This window comes from Anoplolepis gracilipes, chromosome 5, assembly GCF_047496725.1.
Source record: "Anoplolepis gracilipes chromosome 5, ASM4749672v1, whole genome shotgun sequence".
NCBI lineage: Eukaryota > Metazoa > Arthropoda > Insecta > Hymenoptera > Formicidae > Anoplolepis > Anoplolepis gracilipes.
In genome coordinates, this window is record NC_132974.1 from 13,242,111 (window position 1) to 13,263,337 (window position 21,227).

Below are 21,227 nucleotides of genomic sequence, written 5' to 3' on the forward strand. Positions count from 1 at the left end.
ATAATGAGAATGAAAGTGCTAGGCCCTCAGATTTTATTATTTATATACAGAATATATATTTATCATTGTCACTTGCGGCCTTATATCAATGAGAGATGGTTTAAACAAATCAGCTGAGATTAAGAAATATAGATAAAAAAAAGAAATAAAAATACTGTTGTATGTGAACATTGTTGGGTGATCTTTAAAAGGTTTTCTACATAATATTACAAGCCAGCCTTGTCATTCGATAGATTATTCTGTAGCAGATTGAATGAAATTTCTGGAAGAGAATAATGTCTTTCATATTCTGAATGTTACATGCTATCAGAGACAAGTATCACACGCAATGTTATTGCTAAGTAAAAATTTCATGTCATATCTTTAATGATACTGTCTGCCTACTTGACAGTAAGCAACACAAGCTTGGCTTTAAACACAAGAGTGTTATGATTGACGAGCGATTGGTGCTTGGAGTTTATATATCCGCGTTTTATCAACTTCTTCTTTGAGAGCAGTCTTGTGTATGTCTCTATATAAACTACATTACCGTGCGCAGATATACGAGTAAATACATGACTCGACAGCGACACACATAGCAACGAGTAAATAAGCCCGACCGTCGCACGTGTTTTTGCGCGCGTGCTGAGTCATATATTTGTCTATTTCGATAATACGATTCAATCGTATGATTATCGGTGAACAATTAAGAAAGACGTCTAAGAGGAATCCAACCCTATCTCGTGGACGAAAATATATTCATTGTTCCGCTGGCTGTGCGTTTTCTTACGAGTCGCGCCGCTACTATAAGTAAAAATTAATATGTATGATTTCACATATATGTATGAGTTTCTCAATGCTCAGATTTATTTACATATTTACTTACCGGTCGCGTCTTGTGGCGTTAATGGTTTATCGATCACTTTTTGAATCACATGAATCCACTGCGATCTGTCGTCGTCGCTTTGCGCAGAGAGCAGATAAGTCCTATCGGGTGTCTCGAGAGTAAACGAAAATCCTTGGTCTCTAGCACCCGGTGGTACACCGGTCTTTACCGCAAAACCTTCGGAACTGTGTCCTAGGAAAATTTCACCTTTTGGATGCGCATCCTTGTAAGATAAAAAAGAAGTTAACGATACAGATTGATTGATAATACAAGAAATAATATTTCGAATATACGAACCATAGGATCGTCGTGATACATGAGTTTTCTGCCATCCAAGGTAAACCATCTTTTTTTATAAGCGTCTGTATGTCTTGGACCGGTTTTCCATAGAAAACCTTCGCGCGGAAAATCTCTCGTAAGTTGGGAGAGTAACTCGTTTTCACTTGCACCTGGATATGCTACCTGTAACCGATGTAGCTTTGCGCATCTGATCGCGAGGTACCAATTCGTAATTACTTCTGGATCCTCGTGATACACGTAGATATGTCTCGTTGTACCATCCTTCATAAAGGATAGCTGAAGACTGTTTTGATTACCAGTTTTAGGTGGTGCAAACGCTACATTCAATTCCGATATCCTTAACACAGCTTTGGGTTCCTTGAAATAAATATGTGAAATCATATTATTGGCATGTATTTTAACTCGAATTGCATCAATCTCACTTTTAAATCACCTTATTTTCTTTGACATGATACTTGAGTGTATCCTCTGCCTCGCAGAGTACAAACTTTCGAGGATGATAACGCGAATCTTCCTTTCCGCGTTTCATTAAAAATCCTTCCATAAATCCTGACACATAGTGATTTTGTCTTTCAGGATGACAAAATTCTTCCCTCTCATATTTTGCTCTTATCCACTGTTCGACTAAAACTCTAATAATTAAAAAACAAAAATTAGTTTCCATTAACACAGACACTTTAATATTAAATTTTAGTAGAAACATACAATTTAATGTTTAATTATAATCTACCGCTGTTAGTTGATAAGACGAATAATAATGTCATCAGAGATAATGAACTGAAACAGGAAAACCACAAGAAGCACTTGATAACTCACTGTGGGGCATCTGGGCTTGGTCTACGATAGCAAGAAGGTACACGTTCCTCATAGTGCAGTCTCGCTGCTGTATTACCCACTTCGCGCATCCTATTCACTTGGGAATCTTCCCATCTATCTAACTTTAAGTGCTTCACTTTCGATATATGTGCTCCCATGGATCTGTGTACGCCGGCACATCTCGTACAAACAAATATACCTATGTTGTAAGACGCCCATTCTGGATCTGAAATGTGTAATGACAGTACGATCAGTGAGGCAATAATATGGGCGAGATTGTTTTTAAAATCAAATTGAAGGAAAAAATAGAAGAAGATATCACGTCCGTTCTCAGATTTAAAGATCACTATCGTTTCGGTACAGGATGCTACTTATCACACGAGCGATTAAATTCCCTTAATGTCGTAACGCGCGATTAACTGTATTGACGTTAAATCAAGACATTTACGCGAATCGCGATCAATTTCGAAATCAAACTTACAACACTTTGCGCGATTACGCGATCGTAATATTTAAATATCACGGTATAAAAACAAACACGTCTCTCGGAGGTTACGCCACAATTTTCCGTAGGTTATATCGAACGTACGCGAATCGCACGCGTCTCGCTCGTGGATGACGGCTGAGGGTAAACGGAACCTTCTTACGGAACGCACTCACTCTTGGCCCCACAGTCCGCGCACACGTTGTTCCCAGGCTTTTTGAGGAGTTCCGCCAACAACTTCTCGTTCGTGTCCGCCATCTTAAAACATTGACATACGAAAATGTTCATACACCGTGGACGAACGCAGCTCGCGGCTCGCGGCTCGCGGCTCGCGGCTCCTCCTTTTTCCGACTCTGTCACAAATATAAGTATACACATTAACCATAGACTTGTGAAATATAGATGGGCGTCAGCTGTCAATGGCATCGTGGAAGGGAGCAGGAGGGAGCCTGGGTTTTATTTGACTCACTCGCATTTTGCGCGCGAAATACAAATCATCATTAGCTACAGTTTTTCAAATTCTTTTATATTATTTAATGCTATTTATATTATTTATTATTATGCTATTATTTTACAAATTCTTTTTAATAATATAATATATATATATATATATATATATATATACATATTTTAATAGAAGAAATCGACGCATGCGCACTAATCGTTGATTGTGGCTGTCATTTCACAATAGATTAATTCTGTCATTTTATTTTTTTTCTCTCTTATCTTATAATTATTACATTATTACAATTATTAGTAACAATTTTAACATTTCAAAAATTTCTCCATTCGTGTGACACTGTGTATGTGTGTGTGTGTGTATGTGCGTGTTTCTTGCATTGCAATACTGATCTAAAGAATATATAACCATTGGCAAACTGATTGCACGAATCACGAATCTCCAATAATTTCTCTCCTTTTTTTTCTCTCTCTCTCTCTCTCTCTCTCTCTCTCCAAGGAAATTTAGAATTGGCTTCTTCGTCATGAATATAAATAACTGTTATTGTTTACTGTTTTGTTTTGATAATTCGAACGAAAAAAAGATTTAAATCCGAGAGAGATAATATAAAAGCTGGGAGATATTTTTACAAAACAATGCAAAATGGATTACAGTATTGTTTACGTCTAGTCTAGATTGAAAGAGGTTATATTAATTGATTTAGTTTGATAAACAAACATACAATGACACGTGTATGCATCTGTTGCAAATATCGTGTAATGCAAACACATGCTGCGTCAGACATATCTCTTTATGGGTGAGTATTTTAACATTTCCACAACTATCTGAGTACTGTGTGTATTAATATTTGACGCAAAATGATTGGCAAAATATTCTCCCAAGGTTACCAAAAAACGACGAATTACTGAATAAATGGGTGCTGGCGATCGGCAAAACGGAAAAGAAGATCTGCGAATCGTCGCGAATATGTTCGCGTCATTTTAAGAAAGATGACTTTAGGTACAGCATAGTTGGAGGCAAGCGGTTTTTAAAGCCAGGTGCGATACCATCTCTTTATTTGAACAAGGAGAGTAAGAATAGTCGGCTTTCTGACAGTGGAGACATGGTGGGAACTATGGAAAACAAATCATTAAATAATACCATATCGCAAGTAGATGATGGTAAAGATAATCAACTGTCATGTATAATTGAAATGAAGATACAAACAACCACCGAGGACACAAACGAGAGTACTGAATTTGTCACTCACGAATGCTGTGATAAAACACAATTGTCTGAAAGGTAAGCGATATAATGATTCCTTTATATTATATCTAAGAGAATATGTTTTATAGAAGGTATTTTTTTTTTTTTTTTTTTTTTAGAATATCAGCTTCTTCATTAGACTCCTCTTCTTCAAATGAGCCAGAAAAGAAATATAAAAAACATTTGTATGATGTCAGATGGGAGGAAATTTCTACATCTCCAGTGCAAGCTAAAATTTATTGGGAAGTGGCAATTAAAAGAATTACAAGGCAAAAAGTAATACTGAGAAGCTTACGACAAAAAGTCAAAAGGTTAAAAAAAACAATTCTAGAGTTACAGACTCGCGTCAAAAAAGTAGCGAGTAGCGACTCGCAGTAAACATTGTAAAAATTGTATAATTGTAACATATGTCAATAAATTTTCAATATCTTTAATTATATATGTATATATTGATGGATAAATCTAATATATGTAGAACAGACACTATATTGTATAAATAATGTTTTTTTTCTTTAATTTTCTGTATTTTTCTATTTATACATATTTTCTTTTTTTTTTTTTTTTAATTAAATAAGAGTAAGATAGTATATATACACACATATATATATAGTATTTTGTATTTTAAACTTGTTACACCAAGCATAAAAAGTGTAAACAGTGTAGATAGAATTCCTGTTTGAAAATTACTAAAATTTCTAGGGATGTGCACAGATTATTTGATATGTATAAAATGTGAATATTTCACATTAAATCTACTAGATTATTTTATATATGACTGCAAAAATAGGATCAGTATTACGTCCCCATGAAAAACATGGTTACAATCATTATATATCTTGGAAATAGGTATCGTCATTTCCTCCTAGGGAACATACTCGGCTCTCTTATATAGTAATATATGAACCAAAAAGTGCTTGCGAGAAAGCATTTATTATATCATAAATATAAAACAAAAGTATTTATGATAATAATTTTTTCAAAAATAAAGAAAAGAAATGTGCGTATTTCGCCTTATTCGAAATTTATTTAAAAATTATGATATTTTGTCATTTGCAAATTTTGAAATTTTTACATGTAAAATACAATAAAATATTATAAATATGCCCTCTTCTATTAATAAAATCTTTGTTTATGTTCAAAAAAACAGAATACAATCAATTATCGATATGTATTATATCTGCTCGCTTGGAAAAATCTGACAGTGAAAAAGTTTATAATAACAGTAAACTGTCATGAAACGTTTTTGAATTTTGAAAAGTCAGAGAATTCTGATGGAATTTTATTCAAAGAATTTTAAAAAAATTTAATTATCTCTGATAATTTTTCCTTTATATTATAAACAGAGTCGATAATTCCGAATTGACAAAGTTACTGCGATATCGCACATACATTCGTGTTTTTCCTTACAAGATTTGAGTAGATATTAGAATTAGATAATTAAAGAAAAAAAAATATATATATATATAAAATAATATATATTATATGTAAATAAATAAATATTATTTACATTGTTTTGTGTATATAGAATATATTATGACAATAAATAAAATTAAAACGGCCCTCTAAGGTTAAATACAAATAATTATAAAAGGGCTAATGAAAGGCCAAGTTCAGTTATTGGTGAGCATACAAAAATTTTCTTTTATTTTAAAAAACTTAATAATCTAACATCAAAATAAGAATGCGAACGTTTCAGTCAATCTTTTGACCCGTTTCAAAGCAAATTACAATAAAAACTTAAATCGCAAACAAATTAGAAACAATATAAAAATTAAAAAAAAAACGATGATATTGTCTCATTTAGATTTACAAGCTAATTGTCATCAAGGTAAAATTTTCGAAACAAGATATACGTTCCATACTAGGTGAAATCCAAGAGGTATGTTAAATCTTAATATAATCAATAGCTTCCAATACTTTACATTCTAAATTGTTTAGAATGTAATGTTTGATGATTGACAGTTGAGACAAGAATATTTTATGGCTTTCTAATTTTTAAACAGGCGTTTCATATCAAATTTTCAAGCGTTGATCAACATTTCAAACGCTTCGATTCTATCTACATCCGATTTGAATCGCAATATAGACTCAAAAAATTTTGTCGACAATCTATCGATGACAAGGTGTGTGTTAGACAAGCATAAAATAGACAATACAAACACTGAACGGCTTGTGATTAATGTTTTTGCAGACGGCCGTTGTCGAGGATGAGCCCATGGGGAGCTCTCACTTTTTTGTAGCCGACCATTTGCCACTCACCCTCTGGACATTCGTTACGAGTTGTTGGATGCTTCGATTGCTATCACCTTTGGATTATTTGGAGACGGTATATTGCTCCTATCAATTCTAATGCAAAATTTATAAACGTTGCAATTTTACCAAACGATTCTCCACGCCTTTAAATATTAGACTTAGATTTGAAATATTGAAATATAAATAACCGAGATGGCGAGTCAAACATTCAAGAGTTTGAAACATCTCGGTCCATCGATTTAAACTTTTTCGATGTAATAACCGAAATGTTTAATATCAAAAACTTTAATTTTCATTTCGTCGAAGAATCTGTCATTAAGATTAGGGTCCCTCTAAGGCAAAAGATCCTGCAACAGCGTTGCTGTTACGACAATAGGGAAATCGAAAACTTTTGCACGCACCCTCGAATTCAGGATGCTAATTGGTGGGTGGTTAGCTCGTAGCCACCGGCAAGTTTTCCAAGATTTATGAGCGCTGTGGCTAAAGGCGTGAATAAGCCCGGGTCACAGTCAAGGGAAGGGTAACGCAAGATTTTGAATTAAATGTCAACCGCACGGATGAGACACGAAACTAACATCGTCTCGCCGCGACGTCTGGGAATAATGACGTTGCCAGCGCAAGTTCACGCATTATTTACATCCGGTAATAAGTTAATGATGTTTTGCGATGACCTGGGGAACAATTGTCAAGTATAAAAAAAAAGATCTATGTATAATAAAGAGATCTATATGTAATATATAGAGATTCGAAACTTGCCGATTTATTGCAGACGATGATTCGTGAATTGATAGATTCGAAAAAGGAGTCTAGAAATCAAAAGAAAACAAAGATCGTCCGGGAAATCTGGGAAGATCTCGAGATTCGCCGATTTAAAATTTAAAGAGAGATTTATGATGAAAATATGGCTTCTCTGAAAATCTAAAAATTCAGAGATGCGGAGCTGTTTGTAAAAATACGAAGAAAAGTACAACTTTTACCCCATTTGAATAATTTCATTTAACGAAACCTGACATTTTAACAATTAAAAGATTCTGTAGGATACTTTTTTTGAAAAAAAAAATGGTACTTACGATATATAATCTATTCTTTTTTATAACTTTTCTCTATAATGCAAAGATGCTTATTATAATTAATAACGTTACGTAGCTCGTCCGGTTTCTAATGAGCCTCGCGTATGTACGAAATTACAACTAAATTGCAAAACACGGGATTTCGTCGTAATTATCACTTGTTAGCCGGCCGTGTCGTCTATTGCTGCTCGAGCGAATGTCATGTTGGTTTATCCACGCACCCGTATGCGTTACCGTTAAAGTATGAAAAATGATGTATCTTGCGCGGGGCTTAATGGTCCATCCCCTTTTTCCCACGCACGTTGCTCGCGCGTTACTCGACGCGGCGAATCGTTTTGAAAAATAATACGATTCTATCGGTAAATATATTCTTCACAGATGAAGTATCTTTATCGCGAGCCGTCGGAATCGAGGGTTGTTGACGCAAGAAAACTAAATAAAATAAAAGTCTCAAATCAGTATTATGATATTTTTCCCCTCGAGTATTGACAAGTTTGTTTCACGAAATGTTTATATATAATATTTATTTATTTATACACTTCACATTAATATGTATATATATATATATATATATATATATATATATATTTAAAAATTTTATAAATATATCATATACTATATACATATAATGTATGTATAATAAATGTTATATAGATCTCCACTCGCGCGAAAACAACAGCCCTCCAAAAGAAATAAGAAGAACGGAGAAGAGCTATAAATTGGGGGTGACGAAACTCGGCAAGATGCAAAGACCGTGGGGCAAGTGCAATGAAAGTACCATTTGGTACAGCACACACGACGCTCACCCCTACGACTGGCACGTGCTTCGAATATAATTTATTGCAGTTGGAATTTTGTGGGGTGTCCCGCGGATCCCCCGCGTGCTCTTTATACCTAGCGACGGGTACAAGCCACTTTTGTTGTCCGCTCGATATACCAGAATCCCGCCAATGATGACGATGATCGTTCAAGCACTAGAAAGGATCTTTGGTGTTTTATTCTCACAGAGAATAGGCAAAAAAAAAAAAAAAAAAAAAAAGAAAAAAACGAAGACACAATTATTTCTATCCAAAACAGAGAGAAATAATTAGAAAGCAAAAGTATATACTTAAAATATTAAAGATTTGTGATAATTATAATTTTTAATAATATTAAAAATCTGTTTCTCTGTTTTGAAATTGACCTAAAGGAAAAGAAAGAAAAGGAACAGGATATTTTTGCGCACTTTTTAAAATAAATGAAATACAATTATTTAGAATATTATAATCATATCTGAAAATGGAATAATTGTTACTCTGCTCTTTCTATTAATAATTCTTGAAAATTATTCGCTCTGTTTGAATTACTCAATCACAAATACCTTAAAACCGAGGCCCGTGTGTGTTCTCATCCGTTCAATACCGCGCTTTTCAGCGTCTGCCTCTCTAACGAGCCTGTTTTCCTTTTTTTCTTCCCCCCTCTCCCCCCCCCTTTCCAGTTGACAGAAAGAACGCTCGTGGCATATATCGGTCGCGACGATATATCGACTTCATACGTGTCGCACTTGGAAATCGCGGTGGTTTCGTCCCAATAATTCGGATCCCGTATTTTGCCGAGAGCGGCGCGTAACGCGGGAGCGAATCCCGGCTACCCTCATCGCCAAAACAACCACCCTCGCGTACGTGAGCGGGATGAGCAAGCGGGATCGGGGCGGGCTCGGGAGTGAGAATCCCAAGTTTCGAGTTCGTGGAAAAAGTTGGACGGTCGTCATCCCTTCACACTTCTTCTGGGCTCTTTTTCCAGCAGAATGCCACCACCCGCGATATCGAATCGCCGCCGAATCGTGCGCTCGCGGTGCGTCGTCTCGTTCGATTTGAGTTTATTTTAGGTCCGACTTGAATGGGGTGCGAACCGAACTAAAAGAAGAGAGAATCAATAGTAATTATATCCGAAATAAAAAGAGAATAATCGAAATTGCTGGCGAAATTGCCGGATTAAGATAACCGGGTTTAAGAAGAATTTATAGCAGCGCGCTTTTTTTTTTTTTGTGTGTGAAATTACTAATTTCTAATCTGCGAAATTGGCCTTTCTACAGGAAGAAAATTTTATAGTAAAAATTGCAATATAATTGTTGTAATCGTAAAACATACCAACAAGAGAAATTACGCGCGTAACATTTTTATTCAATAATATTATGTACGTATATTTTTCCAAAAAGTATTGTAATTATTCAAATATTCTGATATACAAACAAACGCGTAATTGTTAAGAAACATTAAAACAAACGTATAATTTACTACTTTTATAATAATAAATATCTGAATAGTAGTCGTTACATTTCAGTTTTAGAATAAAAGTTGTAAAAAGAAATACATTTTTCATGTATTTTTTACCGTAAAATTTTCCCTGTAGAAAATCTCAGACTCCTTTTTAATCTCCTTAATCCTATCGTTTTTATCCATTTTAATTTTCGAAGTGGAGAGCAATCGGATACTTAATAAAAATGTATCGCATGTTTCGGATTAAGTTATATGAAGCAGATTTTTTACACGTGAGTAATGCATATTTTTGGTCACGTTAGAAGGGTCGACACGTTCGATGAAAATGCAAAGATTTTCCTCGAATTAAATGGCACCTTTCGAGATTGCCCCTTTCACGATTTCCGTTTGTGATATTCTTAAAGTGTATTAGCCCTCGTCATGAGTCCCACGAGAGCAATCTCCCAGAAAGTTTCATTCGAGTTTGACTGCCGGTTATATTCGTATATCTTTCTTATCGTGTCTGTCGTCGCTAGAGAAATTCAAAATGAGATCGATCGAAAAATTATAAATTTATTACATAATCTTATTTTTATTTCCCAATTCACACGTGAAGCATGATATTCTACGTATAATATAATTAAAAGTTATTCGTTTAGATTCAAGCGATAGAAGAAAACAATAATGATATTATGACATTTTATGATATATGCAAACATGTGCAAAAATGACAAAGTATAACAGTGATTCAGCATTGTTTCTCGAACGCACGTGTTTTTAGATATTTTTATAAATGTTATTTCTCATCTTTATGACGTTTGCTGAATCTGGACTATTGTAACAAATTTTTTTCTTTTCTTTTTATAAGGAGCAAAAATATCATTGCGAAAGCTTTGTTAACGGAAGCACGCGCGGATTCTGCGTGATGCATCGACAACTCACGGCGTGGGAGTCGACCGGGCAGAGTGGAGAGAAGGAGGGCAGAGCGAGCGAGCGAGCGAGCGAGAAAGAGAGAGAGAGAGAGAGGGGGGGAGAGGGAGGGAGGGAGAAGGGAGATGCTGCTGGACCGAAATCTGGCCTCAGTCGTGCGCGACGCGCCATATGCGGTGGACCATTTGTCAGCCCGCTCACAAAGGCCAATAATCTCGCGTGACACGTGTGCCTCTCCCTCGATAAAAAGCGTTACGTGTCGCGCCGCGTTCGTGGAGAAGGTTTTTCCGCACCAGAGAAATTTCGGGCGTCGTTCGGTGCAGATTTATTTACGGAACGCGCGATTCCAACAATCACACAGTGCGTGAGAGTCGCTCTTTCTTTTTTTCTTTTTTTTAATTATCTTTTAATATTAAATGCACTCGAAAGTCTGAAAAAAAGTTTCGCGGTTATCGTTCACTTATTTGCAGATTTACGGAAGAAATTGCAATTTAAATTTGACTCTGATTATTCGCGAAATGTTCTCGCTACCCTGTAGTTCGGCCTGGGACACGTGGTACTCGCCGATGAAGAAATTGCGAGGAACTTAAGTATTTTGCGATTGGAAGTAGGTAAGTCATATATTTATTTTCATGCATATATATATATATATATATATATATATATTTGTAATATATTCTATATGTATATGTAAACTAAATAATGCATGTATACTATATACGAAATAATGCATTTATTCACGATAATCTCGTTGACTATAATAAATTTATATGTTAATGTTTTTAGTTTTTCTTTATGTTATTGTTATTATTAATATGTCTGCATTACTTTTTGCGACAAATAGCACAAAATAAATTCACGTGTAATATAATGCATTATTATCATAACGCCAATAAGAATTAAAATTTAATCCTCTCAGTTACCAATAAAATTAAATTATTTAATAGGCTCTAGATTTGCTGAAGAAAATTCGTAATTAAAACCTGATGCGATCGCGACGTCGTGTTGTTTGATAAATAATGCAAACTTTCGTGCAAAATAAAGACTCGTTCGTAGTAAAAGCTTACTTATTTAGCGTGATAGGAAGCGTGATAGGAAATTAAAAGCGTCGACGGGATTACGCGCGGCGCATAATTAAAGCGCTCACTCGAAAAGCGTAAAAAGAAAGGAGTACAGCGATGTACAAGATAGCCTCTAATTTAACGCGAGGTTTTAAGCACCTGTGTTGTAAATATTACGGAAATCTGGATAATTACGGTCGAGGGGGAGGATAAAACAACCCGACTCGACTCGGGTGGGCTTCACATTTATTAGGGGCGAACAAAAGCGGCGAGATAAGAGCCGCGCTGAATCACGGCCCGATGAGACACGAGAGCGTGTAAATGTGCTTTCGGTGTAAGAGCCGCGAGAGCACTTAACAATTGCTTAAAATAACCAGAATGCAGCGTGCGCCGCACTCACTCACGGCGGAAAATGGCCGTTGGGCGCGTGCCGCTAAATTCCGACCAAATTCGAGAATCGAGATGCGTATCGCCGATGCAATTTCCATTTCGGAACGTGTCCTTTCGTGTATATTTACGTGTATTTGTAGCTATATTTATATAGTTTGCACGCGAAAAATATATCCAAGTGACGTGCGTTTACCGAAAACAGAAAGATTAATTAAAACCGCCCATCATAAACACACACATATACATAAGCGATGTATATGGATATATTTTTTATAAAAATTAACATATACATGTTATGTATACACGTGTGTGTTTATTATTTTTTTTTCGTTTCTCGATAAAAGCATATCTTCCTCTCTCTCTTTCTCTCTCTCTCTCTCTCTCTCTCTCTCTCATAAAAAAAAAAAAAATATGTATATATATATATATATATATATATAATTTTCGTAAGAAATTAGAAATCAATGCATAAGAGAAACTTTTCTCTTATAAAAATAAAATATGTATAATATTATATATATTATATATAAAAAATAAAAGTTATTTCTTACGCATCAATTCCTATATTACGACTTTCTTATTAAAATTATTATCGATTTTTATTAATATGGAGATTGAGTGCAAACTATCGCTAAAGATATCGATAAGGACCGATTACCATGATCCTGCTGGAAGAATAAAGCGGTTGGAGGATCTTTACAAACTTCTTAACCTTTCGGATTTCCAAAATAAAAAGATCTGAGCTGATTTTTTTTCCACGGAGAGTTTAGCCGCTACGTTATCTCGGCGAGGAAAAGAGAGAGGGAGGGAGAGAGAGAGAGAGAGAGAGAGAGAGAGGAGGGGGGGAGGAGGAAGAGAAAAATTGCAAAGTTCTTAAAGACCTACGCCATTTCTTCGGAAGGGATCACTGGCCGTGACTTGTCTCCCTCCGAGACGGCTCCGAAACTTGGGAATTTTTCGTTTCCACGGAGTTGCAAAAGCTCGCGTGGGCTTACATGTATATCCTTAGTTCCTTCTCAACCCGCTTATCCACCCGCCATCCTTCAACTTGATCCCGCCTTTTATTTTTACACCATTCATCTCTTCTCTTCGTAAGAGAAGATACGCCGAATGAATCCTAAATGAGTAGACGTATTATAGAAAGGGAGTGGAAACTGCGAACTCTTAATTTTCGGTATCAGCCTCTATCATCTTTATCATCGTTTGAAATTAATCTCTATTTTACGTTCTTTTTACGTGTTATATCCGAGGAAGTGGATGAATAACTGAGAGTTAATGATTGTCGTAATCGCGGGAGATATATAAGTTTCGTCGCGTCGTCGTTTTTCATTTCGCAGATAACACGTGCCTCTTGACGTACCTCAATCGCCTTTATGAAGGGTGGTGGGCCTTCACGATGAAGAGCGGAAAATGAAAAGTAAAACCGGAAGACGAGACGGCTCAGGGAGGACGTGAAGTAGGACAAACCGCGGTGAAGATGAGATACGAAACTGCCTTGTATCTGCTTTCGCTACTGATCCTGTCGTTCAATGATCCTTCGTGGGCTTCCGCCGAGATCAGAGGTTTGCCCATTGATTAGTTTGTTCGCCAATTGCTATAATAAACAAGATGTTATATTGGTTTATAGAAATTGGTAATTAATAAAAATTCGAATCAAATTGAAATCAAGGTTTATCAAATTGATAAGTATAATTTTTTTGTTTTTCATAAAGGAAATAGTTATTTCTTTCTAGAAAATATAAATGATTTTTCTGAATATAACGACGTTATTTCTATCATCATACAAATATGTTTGAATAGCCGGATGATTTGTGAATGATTCGATAAAGAAGCTGCAATCCCGGTAGAAGCTTCGACGGGAATGAAATTGCCTAGCTTAATGAAGCACGAGGGGGCGAAACTTCGTCGAGAAAGAACGTTAATCACCTTTGTAATGGAATAACATTCGCCTAGATGGAGGGACAACGTATTTAGCGCCATCGTTAAGGTCGCCGCTCGCACGCGGGGCGGGGGCGGGGGCGGGGGGGGGGCGGGAGGGAGGAGGGAAAGGGAAGTGGGATCTATCTTTATATTACATAAAACAAAAGATCAAAAATAAAGATCGCGCACAGAAATAATATTTATAAATTATTTATAACGATAAAATAAAAATATAAATGTCTCCTTTTTTTCCTTCTATTCTGTATTCGATGCATCAAAGAAGTCGTTAGTTTATGACTATTCATGTATTCCCTCGTAACGAGAAGATCGTTACGTGCAGAAGCTATCGCCCGAGGATACTTTATGTAATTAATTGTATGCATTGTCACGCGTCTGTGATATGGATGGCATCTGCAACGGTCGTATACTACTAGTGGAATATACATTTCTTGAGAAATATATGATATGACGTATCGCAAAAGAGTGAAAAAAAAAAAAGAATAAATAAATCGGAATGAAAACGTATTATTATACATATTAATTAAGAAACGACAAAGAAATATGATTGTATAAATTTAATTTACTTGTATTCACGCAAAATAATTATGCCTTCGTTGTATTATTATTCAAAATTAACACGATTCTAAAAAATTAATCACGTACAATTGACAAAAAAGTTGTGGGACGCACGGAATTAACCGATACCAATTTATCAAGCACGAGAAACACATGTATGTACCTCCTACGCACACGCGATAAAATTAAGATGACAAATATAGCCGAGAGTCGGCAAGTACACAGAAGCACAAGGGACACGGCGCTTCGTTTCAGTCAGATCGCCGACATCAATGGCAATTAATTAGCCGGTAAACTCTGAGTAATTTCATCAGTCCGGTGCAGTCGAGGGTCGTTGAATAAATAAGGTTGTGTTATCATCGGGAATACCGATGGGGCGGCCTTTCGATAACCATTTCTCGCAACGTCTTGTCCTCCTCCGCGAAATCCATTTATTTTAGCGAGATCGATTCTGAGACCCCCAAGGGTCTGAAAGTCTTGCGGAAAGGCCAAAAAGAGAAATGTACGAAAGATTGTTGGGGTAGCTGAAGCGATCTATTCGAATTCTATTTCATCCAAAGTATCTGTTTATTGCTATTACACACGATTTATAGAGAGTGCCCGAAAACTACCGAGTGTCCTTTTAAGAACAGATACTTTTCAACCACGAATTTTGCAGTTTGATCTGTTTCTTTTACATCCGCGTGTTATAATAAATACAAGTTGTTTAGGTCGTTGAATGACGCATTTTTCGCGATGCGTAGGATGCAATCGTACCATCAGAAATTCAGTAGGCTGGATTCGCTGGACAGGACGAATGGGACGATGCACTGTGCGAATTAGAGCGCCTCTAAGAGATCCCCAGGTTAATATATATATATAAATATTTGTTACAATTATTTTTAGTATTCACATACATATTTCACATACATATATATAATAAAATAAAAAATGTATAATAAACATAGATAAATATAGAAAAGTTAGATATAATAAAAGACCAAATAAAGAATTGAGAAGTAGTTTTAAAATAGTAGCAAATTAAATTAATTCGTAGGTGATCGAGATAAAAGTTAGGAGATTGCAGGTGGGTTTCCTGAAGGAAGCTCGATGCGAGGGAGCGTATTTTCAGTTTTCGGACAGCGCGGACGATCCTGACGACGAGACAGGTCGATATTGCGGCCACGTGACCGGGAACATTACGAGGTACTTTGCTCGTCTTATACATCTTATCTCGTTCTTTATTCTCTCAGATTCAGCAGATTCTCGCTGCTGATAAAATCACTTTTTTTTTTTTTCACGCAGACTATTTCTCCGACGTGGTCCGGATCTGACCATCACTTTGTCGTCGGACGCGCAGTTCGCGTCGGCGAACCCAGTCATTTTCTCCGCGCAATTTTCCATCCTGCCGGCACGCCTCGCGGTCGAACGTCATCGCGGTTACTCGGCATCCTCGTCGCCCACGTGTCCCATGGAGTGTACCGTCCGCAACGAGCGCAGGTCCTGCAGACTTACCTCGCCGGGTTATCCGAGCGTCTATCCACGTGGAATTAGGTGAGCGCGAATCACTAATAAACTTATTTTGCCAGAGTTTCGGATGCAAAAGGTTTGCTCGTTGACATAAATTTTATCCTTTTATCAAATAGTTTTATGAAATGTCAATTGAAAAATGAAATTTTAAAATTTTATTTTCAATTACATCGATATAGAAATTATTCCCACACAGATGCAGAATCGCTTTGGAGTCGAGCGCCGGTCGCTTCAGGATAGGGGGTCAGCCGGAGGACCTTTTCGACTTGATGAACTATAGTGATCAAGAGAGTTGTCAAATAGAAGATTGCGAGGACTCCCTAGAGTCTGAGGGACTCGCTCGCTCGTCGTTCTCGGCCCTCGCGAGGGTCGCGAGGAGTCGGGATCCTAGAGATCGTTTCCTAGCGGATGAATCTATTACCGGGGACGATCGATCGAGGAACGAAGACAACTGTCGGAAGAGACGCGGCGCGGAAACGAATAGACAATTAACGAGGCGGAGGCACTACGAGAAGAAAGCGACACGGTGGTACGGAGACAGGCAATATCGTCACAAAGAGCCGCCGAATAGGCCAGGCACGAGCGAGCCGAGACTTCGCATAAAATCAATGCGTTCGAAGATAACGAAGCAGGACCAGCGAAGGGTCGTCCCGAACCGTTATCTCAATAGCGACTCTGAAAGGCCGAATGAGACGTTCGGTAGCACGACGGTAGGTAACTCATTCAAGCAGAAAAAGGGGGTATTAGTGAGCTCTCGCTAATAACTTCTGTACCTCCAAAGTATATACTATTTAAACACATAACGTGAATTTGCAATAAAAAGATATTAGATAGCTTTATTATTTAATTGCTATTTTACTTGTTTAATTACTCGATTTTAAATTTTATTTTAATTATTACGTAATAACTCAAAATAATCCTTCGAAATTAATCTATAGCACTTTTTTCATTACTAATTTCAAATCCTATGTTTTTCACTTGAAACTGACAGTATATGTATACTCTAACACAGTGAGTGATATTTAAAAAATAAATTAAATAAAAAGAGTAACACTGTCATTTGGTAACATTTAATTATATTATTTATTAGTTATATTTTCGCATTCATATCTACTCTCTTGTAATAGATATAATCTTACATCACTGTATCTTGTAACTCATTCAAGCAGAAAAGGAGAGTCATAGTGAGCTCTCGCTAATAATTTCTGTATCTCCAAAGTATATACTATTTACACACATAACGTGTATTTGCAATAAAAAGATATCAGATAGCTTTATTATTTAATTGCTATTTTACTTGTTTAATTACCCGATTTTAAATTTTATTTTAATTATTACGTAATAAATCAAAATAATCCTTCGAGATTAATCTATAGCACTTTTTTCATTACTAATTTCAAATCCTATGTTTTTCACTTGAAACTGACAGTATATGTATACTCTAACACAGTGAGTGATATTTAAAAAATAAATTAAATAAAAAGAGTAACACTGTCATTTGGTAACATTTAATTATATTATTTATTAGTTATATTTTCGCATTCATATCTACTCTCTTGTAATAGATATAATCTTACATCACTGTATCTTGTAACTCATTCAAGCAGAAAAGGAGAGTCATAGTGAGCTCTCGCTAATAATTTCTGTATCTCCAAAGTATATACTATTTACACACATAACGTGTATTTGCAATAAAAAGATATCAGATAGCTTTATTATTTAATTGCTATTTTACTTGTTTAATTACCCGATTTTAAATTTTATTTTAATTATTACGTAATAAATCAAAATAATCCTTCGAAATTAATCTATAGCACTTTTTTCATTACTAATTTCAAATTTTATTTTTTTAACTTGAAACTGGCAGTATGTATTCTAACACACTAAAACATGGAGTAATATTTAAAAAATCAATTAAATAAAAAGAGTAACACTTGTCATTTGGCAAGATTGAATTATATTATTTATTAATTATATTTTCGCATTCATGTCTGCTCTCTTGTAATAGATAATCTTATATCACTTATCGATTAAGGTATCCAAGTACAAATATCCCGGGGAGGAACGATCGTCGGAGAACGTGACGTGCGAAGGCGGCGATTATCTCGCGCTGCTGGAAAACGTGAACGGAAGGGTTCTCGAGATCTCAAAGTTCTGCGGCAGCGGCCGGGTACCCCGTATCTATTCGCGCGGAAGGAACGTGATCCTGGAGTTCTTCGCTCGAAAGGACGGCACTGTAACGCACGATGGTTTCCAAGTGACCCTGCAGGAAGAACGCGTCTCGCAAGAAACGAAACACGCGAGATGCGAGTTTGTGTACAGGAGCTCCCGGCGTAACAGCCGGGAGAACATCAGGTCCCCGCGGAGCTGGTACCCACCCAATACCGTGTGCACTTACAAGTTTCTTGGTAGAATTACGGAAAGGGTCTCCGTTCACATAAAGATCCTCAGAAACGAGCTTGACCACGAGAAATCGGAAACCAACAATAAGCGAAACTTTAGCCTCAACTATTGCCCAGGGAATGAAATTACCGTTTATAATGGAGCACAGGTAATTGACTTGCCTAATTTTTATTTAATTACTTTTCTCAAGTTATATAAATCGAGAAACATTTATAAATCTTAATGATGCACAGATAAATAGACAGTTTATCTATTAATAATTAGAATGAAAAACAATTTTAAAAATTCGATAATTTTACAAGCGATTTTTTTAACTTGAAAGATTAAGAAATTTGAATAATATAAAATTCCAAAAATTAATAAAAAATTTTAATAAACTTTTAGATGTCTTTATCAAATAAGCTTTGTTCAATTTTTTTAAAATTTATTTATCAAATAGTTTTTATTCAACTTTTTTAAAAATTAATATGTTATTTTTATAAGCTATTGTCTTAAAAATTGATAACAATTCGCACAGGTAAATGGCAGTTTCCTGATGTGGTCCTATTGCGATGTATCTCATTGGGACATCAACAACATTCAAGTACCTTTGACATCTAGCGGAAACGAATTATTGATCCAATACTACAGCGCCAAAGGGTCCTATGATGGTCAGGGATTCACTTACGCCGTATCATATCGATTTATTAAAAAGGAACAAAACTTTACCGGTATAAAGCGCAAATATAAATCAATCTCGTTGAGGCCCGTTAATTTGTCTACTCTCAATCTCAATGACACCGATATCGATTACGAATGCGACAATAGAATCGGCACGTTCAAAAATTGGTTCGCGGTACTGATGGTTTTTGGAATAGTGTCCTTTATTGGTGCTCTCGTCACGATAGTTACTTTAACGATCAAATGCTTGAAGATCAGATCCGCCGAGAAGAAACTCTTGCAAAATACAAAACAGTAAAGTCAGGAAGAGTTTCATGTATCCTTTCTCTTCTTCTCTCTCAGTCTTTCGTCTCATTACTACTGATTAATAATGTGATTAAAAGCGATCTCAGGAATTCGTTTGAGAGACGAAGATATTGGAAATCTCGAAACTTAAAATTCCATTGAGATGACAAAAATAAAACTTGCTAAGGTCCCACCGAGATTTGAACTCGGATCGCTGGATTCAGAGTCCAGAGTGCTAACCATTACACCATGGGACCTTGGTACTTTTTATACGAACAATTAAACGGCACATGTAAATATTTGCGAAAAAATATCACGAAAAGTTGTTGAAATCTGATTAAATGAGTCGTACGATAGAAAGATCAATTTAATATCGCGCCAACATCTTTTTAACATATTTCGTAGCAAAGGAGATTTCTCAACTGCAGAATAATGTACAATTATGTATACCGAACTGAATTTTTATACGTAACATAAGGAAATATAATAATAAATTGTAATAAAATATGTATGAAATAAGCAGAGGATAAATGGACAAAATGATTAATTATGCTAATAATATTATATACACGATACTCTTCTTTTTTTATTCTACATATATAGATATAGACATGAGAGACATAAAGATAGTTATAATTTTACGACATTCGTACTTATATAGGTGGAAAAGATTTCACCTGTATCTCGCAGAGAGAGAGAACTGTTTATTATTTTTGAATTAGTTATGTGAGTAAGATTTTAACAGTTTTAAATCAGAAAAATTAAGATAATTATTAAAAAACAAATAAGATAATTATTGGTAAAGTAAACAGTAGTATGAACGCGCTTTTTTTTCTTCAATAATTGATTGAGATAAATTACTTAGATATGAAAGACACGCGCGGCAACCCTTCATACATATAAGTAGCATCGACTGTTGCTATCATCAATTTCTGTCAAGCACATTTCTTTAAAAAATACAAGGAATATTTCATTCCAATAATTTTATCAGATTAAAAAAAACGAAGAAGCAGAGACGCGGTGCTAATTATTTAAAAATTTTTCAAAGGTTAGGTTACAAATCGACTCTTTATATTTATTTATTATTTATTTTATATATGAGTATATATTTTAATAAATAATTTTTACAAGTACATGATTTTATAAATACATACCACAGATTATAATTACACAAATATAAATTACATATTAAATATATATATAAAATCAGTTTCAGAGAAAAGTTTATACACAGGTTCATCATATACAATACATGGATAATATATAATATATGTATCTTTTTTTGTCTCCGTTTTTCTCTTCTTCGTTTTCTTTAACTTTTCTTTAATTTAATTTTACAAGTTATCACATGACCTGTCAAAATTTGACAGCTACAGACGACACGTGCGAAGCAAGTCGCAATAACGCACATGGCAACGAGACATCGAGACAACCCATCAGCATCTCGGAAAAGAGGCAACAACGTGTAAATAAAACATACCTTTTTTAGAAGAGAGACATGTTTTTATAAATACATACCAGAGATTGAAGGATGACATAAAAAGAAGCTCGAAGAATTTTTATTTTATATAAAACACAATTTTAAATATATAACAGACACAATATACGAAAAGAAAGATAGAAAGAGAGAGAGGGTTCTTAAATCTCAGGCATTCTCGCGCTTCGGTAAAAACGTCATCGACGTGTCTGCGGCTATCGGTATATTACCGACTATGTTACCGACTGGGGGACTTTTTCGCGCCTGCGCGCTACAGCGGTAGCGA

At 35.5% G+C, this 21,227-nt stretch overlaps 3 protein-coding genes, 1 long non-coding RNA gene and 1 other non-coding gene across 9 annotated transcripts; 3 read left to right on the plus strand and 2 right to left on the minus strand.

The window, feature by feature from the left end:
- Positions 1–10: 10 nt before the first annotated feature.
- Positions 11–2,827, minus strand: LOC140666379 (arf-GAP with dual PH domain-containing protein 1). The gene is made up of 6 exons (XM_072893507.1): positions 2,642–2,827; positions 1,982–2,207; positions 1,599–1,797; positions 1,163–1,522; positions 866–1,088; positions 11–783 (listed from the first exon to the last, which is right to left on the minus strand). Exons 1-6 carry the CDS (start codon positions 2,751–2,753, stop codon positions 716–718), a joined length of 1,188 nt encoding a protein of 395 aa, XP_072749608.1. The 5' UTR covers positions 2,754–2,827; the 3' UTR covers positions 11–715.
- A 572-nt stretch (positions 2,828–3,399) lies between these two features.
- Positions 3,400–4,651, plus strand: LOC140666381 (uncharacterized). 2 transcript variants are annotated; one of them, XM_072893513.1, is made up of 3 exons: positions 3,400–3,721; positions 3,808–4,206; positions 4,368–4,651. In XM_072893513.1, exons 1-3 carry the CDS (start codon positions 3,648–3,650, stop codon positions 4,546–4,548), a joined length of 654 nt encoding a protein of 217 aa, XP_072749614.1. In that variant the 5' UTR covers positions 3,400–3,647; the 3' UTR covers positions 4,549–4,651. The 2 variants fall into 2 exon arrangements, with proteins under 2 accessions (XP_072749614.1, XP_072749613.1); XM_072893512.1 differs by having other exon boundaries at positions 3,403–3,721; positions 4,290–4,651.
- Positions 4,652–5,962: 1,311 nt separating this feature from the next.
- LOC140666315 (uncharacterized) lies at positions 5,963–8,506 on the plus strand. The gene is made up of 3 exons (XR_012046742.1): positions 5,963–6,293; positions 6,362–6,496; positions 8,148–8,506. It is a non-coding gene; the product is annotated as an uncharacterized lncRNA (long non-coding RNA).
- Positions 8,507–10,827: 2,321 nt separating this feature from the next.
- LOC140666184 (uncharacterized) lies at positions 10,828–19,995 on the plus strand. Of its 4 annotated transcripts, XM_072893096.1 has the most exons (9): positions 10,828–11,020; positions 11,131–11,271; positions 13,449–13,673; positions 15,351–15,451; positions 15,644–15,792; positions 15,892–16,140; positions 16,313–16,826; positions 18,152–18,667; positions 19,037–19,995. In XM_072893096.1, exons 3-9 carry the CDS (start codon positions 13,589–13,591, stop codon positions 19,475–19,477), a joined length of 2,055 nt encoding a protein of 684 aa, XP_072749197.1. In that variant the 5' UTR covers positions 10,828–11,020; positions 11,131–11,271; positions 13,449–13,588; the 3' UTR covers positions 19,478–19,995. The 4 variants fall into 4 exon arrangements, with proteins under 4 accessions (XP_072749197.1, XP_072749196.1, XP_072749198.1 ...); XM_072893095.1 differs by having other exon boundaries at positions 10,828–11,271; XM_072893097.1 differs by having other exon boundaries at positions 10,828–11,267.
- On the minus strand, positions 19,650–19,721 carry Trnaq-cug (transfer RNA glutamine (anticodon CUG)). The gene has a single exon. It is a non-coding gene; the product is annotated as a tRNA-Gln (tRNA).
- Positions 19,996–21,227: the final 1,232 nt, after the last annotated feature.

Coding starts and splice junctions, on each gene's coding strand:
- LOC140666379 (XM_072893507.1), bottom strand. CDS start 2,753: ATGAACATTTTCGTATGTCAATGTTTTAAGATGGCGGACACGAACGAG. Junction 1,798..1,981: donor CCAAGCCCAGATGCCCCACA/GTGAGTTATCAA, acceptor TTTAATTATTAG/AGTTTTAGTCGAACAGTGGA. Junction 1,523..1,598: donor ATCATGTCAAAGAAAATAAG/GTGATTTAAAAG, acceptor ATTTATTTCAAG/GAACCCAAAGCTGTGTTAAG.
- LOC140666381 (XM_072893512.1), top strand. CDS start 3,648: ATGACACGTGTATGCATCTGTTGCAAATATCGTGTAATGCAAACACAT. Junction 3,722..3,807: donor TCAGACATATCTCTTTATGG/GTGAGTATTTTA, acceptor TATTCTCCCAAG/GTTACCAAAAAACGACGAAT. Junction 4,207..4,289: donor AAAACACAATTGTCTGAAAG/GTAAGCGATATA, acceptor TTTTTTTTTTAG/AATATCAGCTTCTTCATTAG.
- LOC140666184 (XM_072893095.1), top strand. CDS start 13,589: ATGAGATACGAAACTGCCTTGTATCTGCTTTCGCTACTGATCCTGTCG. Junction 15,452..15,643: donor CGCCTCTAAGAGATCCCCAG/GTTAATATATAT, acceptor ATTAATTCGTAG/GTGATCGAGATAAAAGTTAG. Junction 15,793..15,891: donor GTGACCGGGAACATTACGAG/GTACTTTGCTCG, acceptor TTTTTCACGCAG/ACTATTTCTCCGACGTGGTC.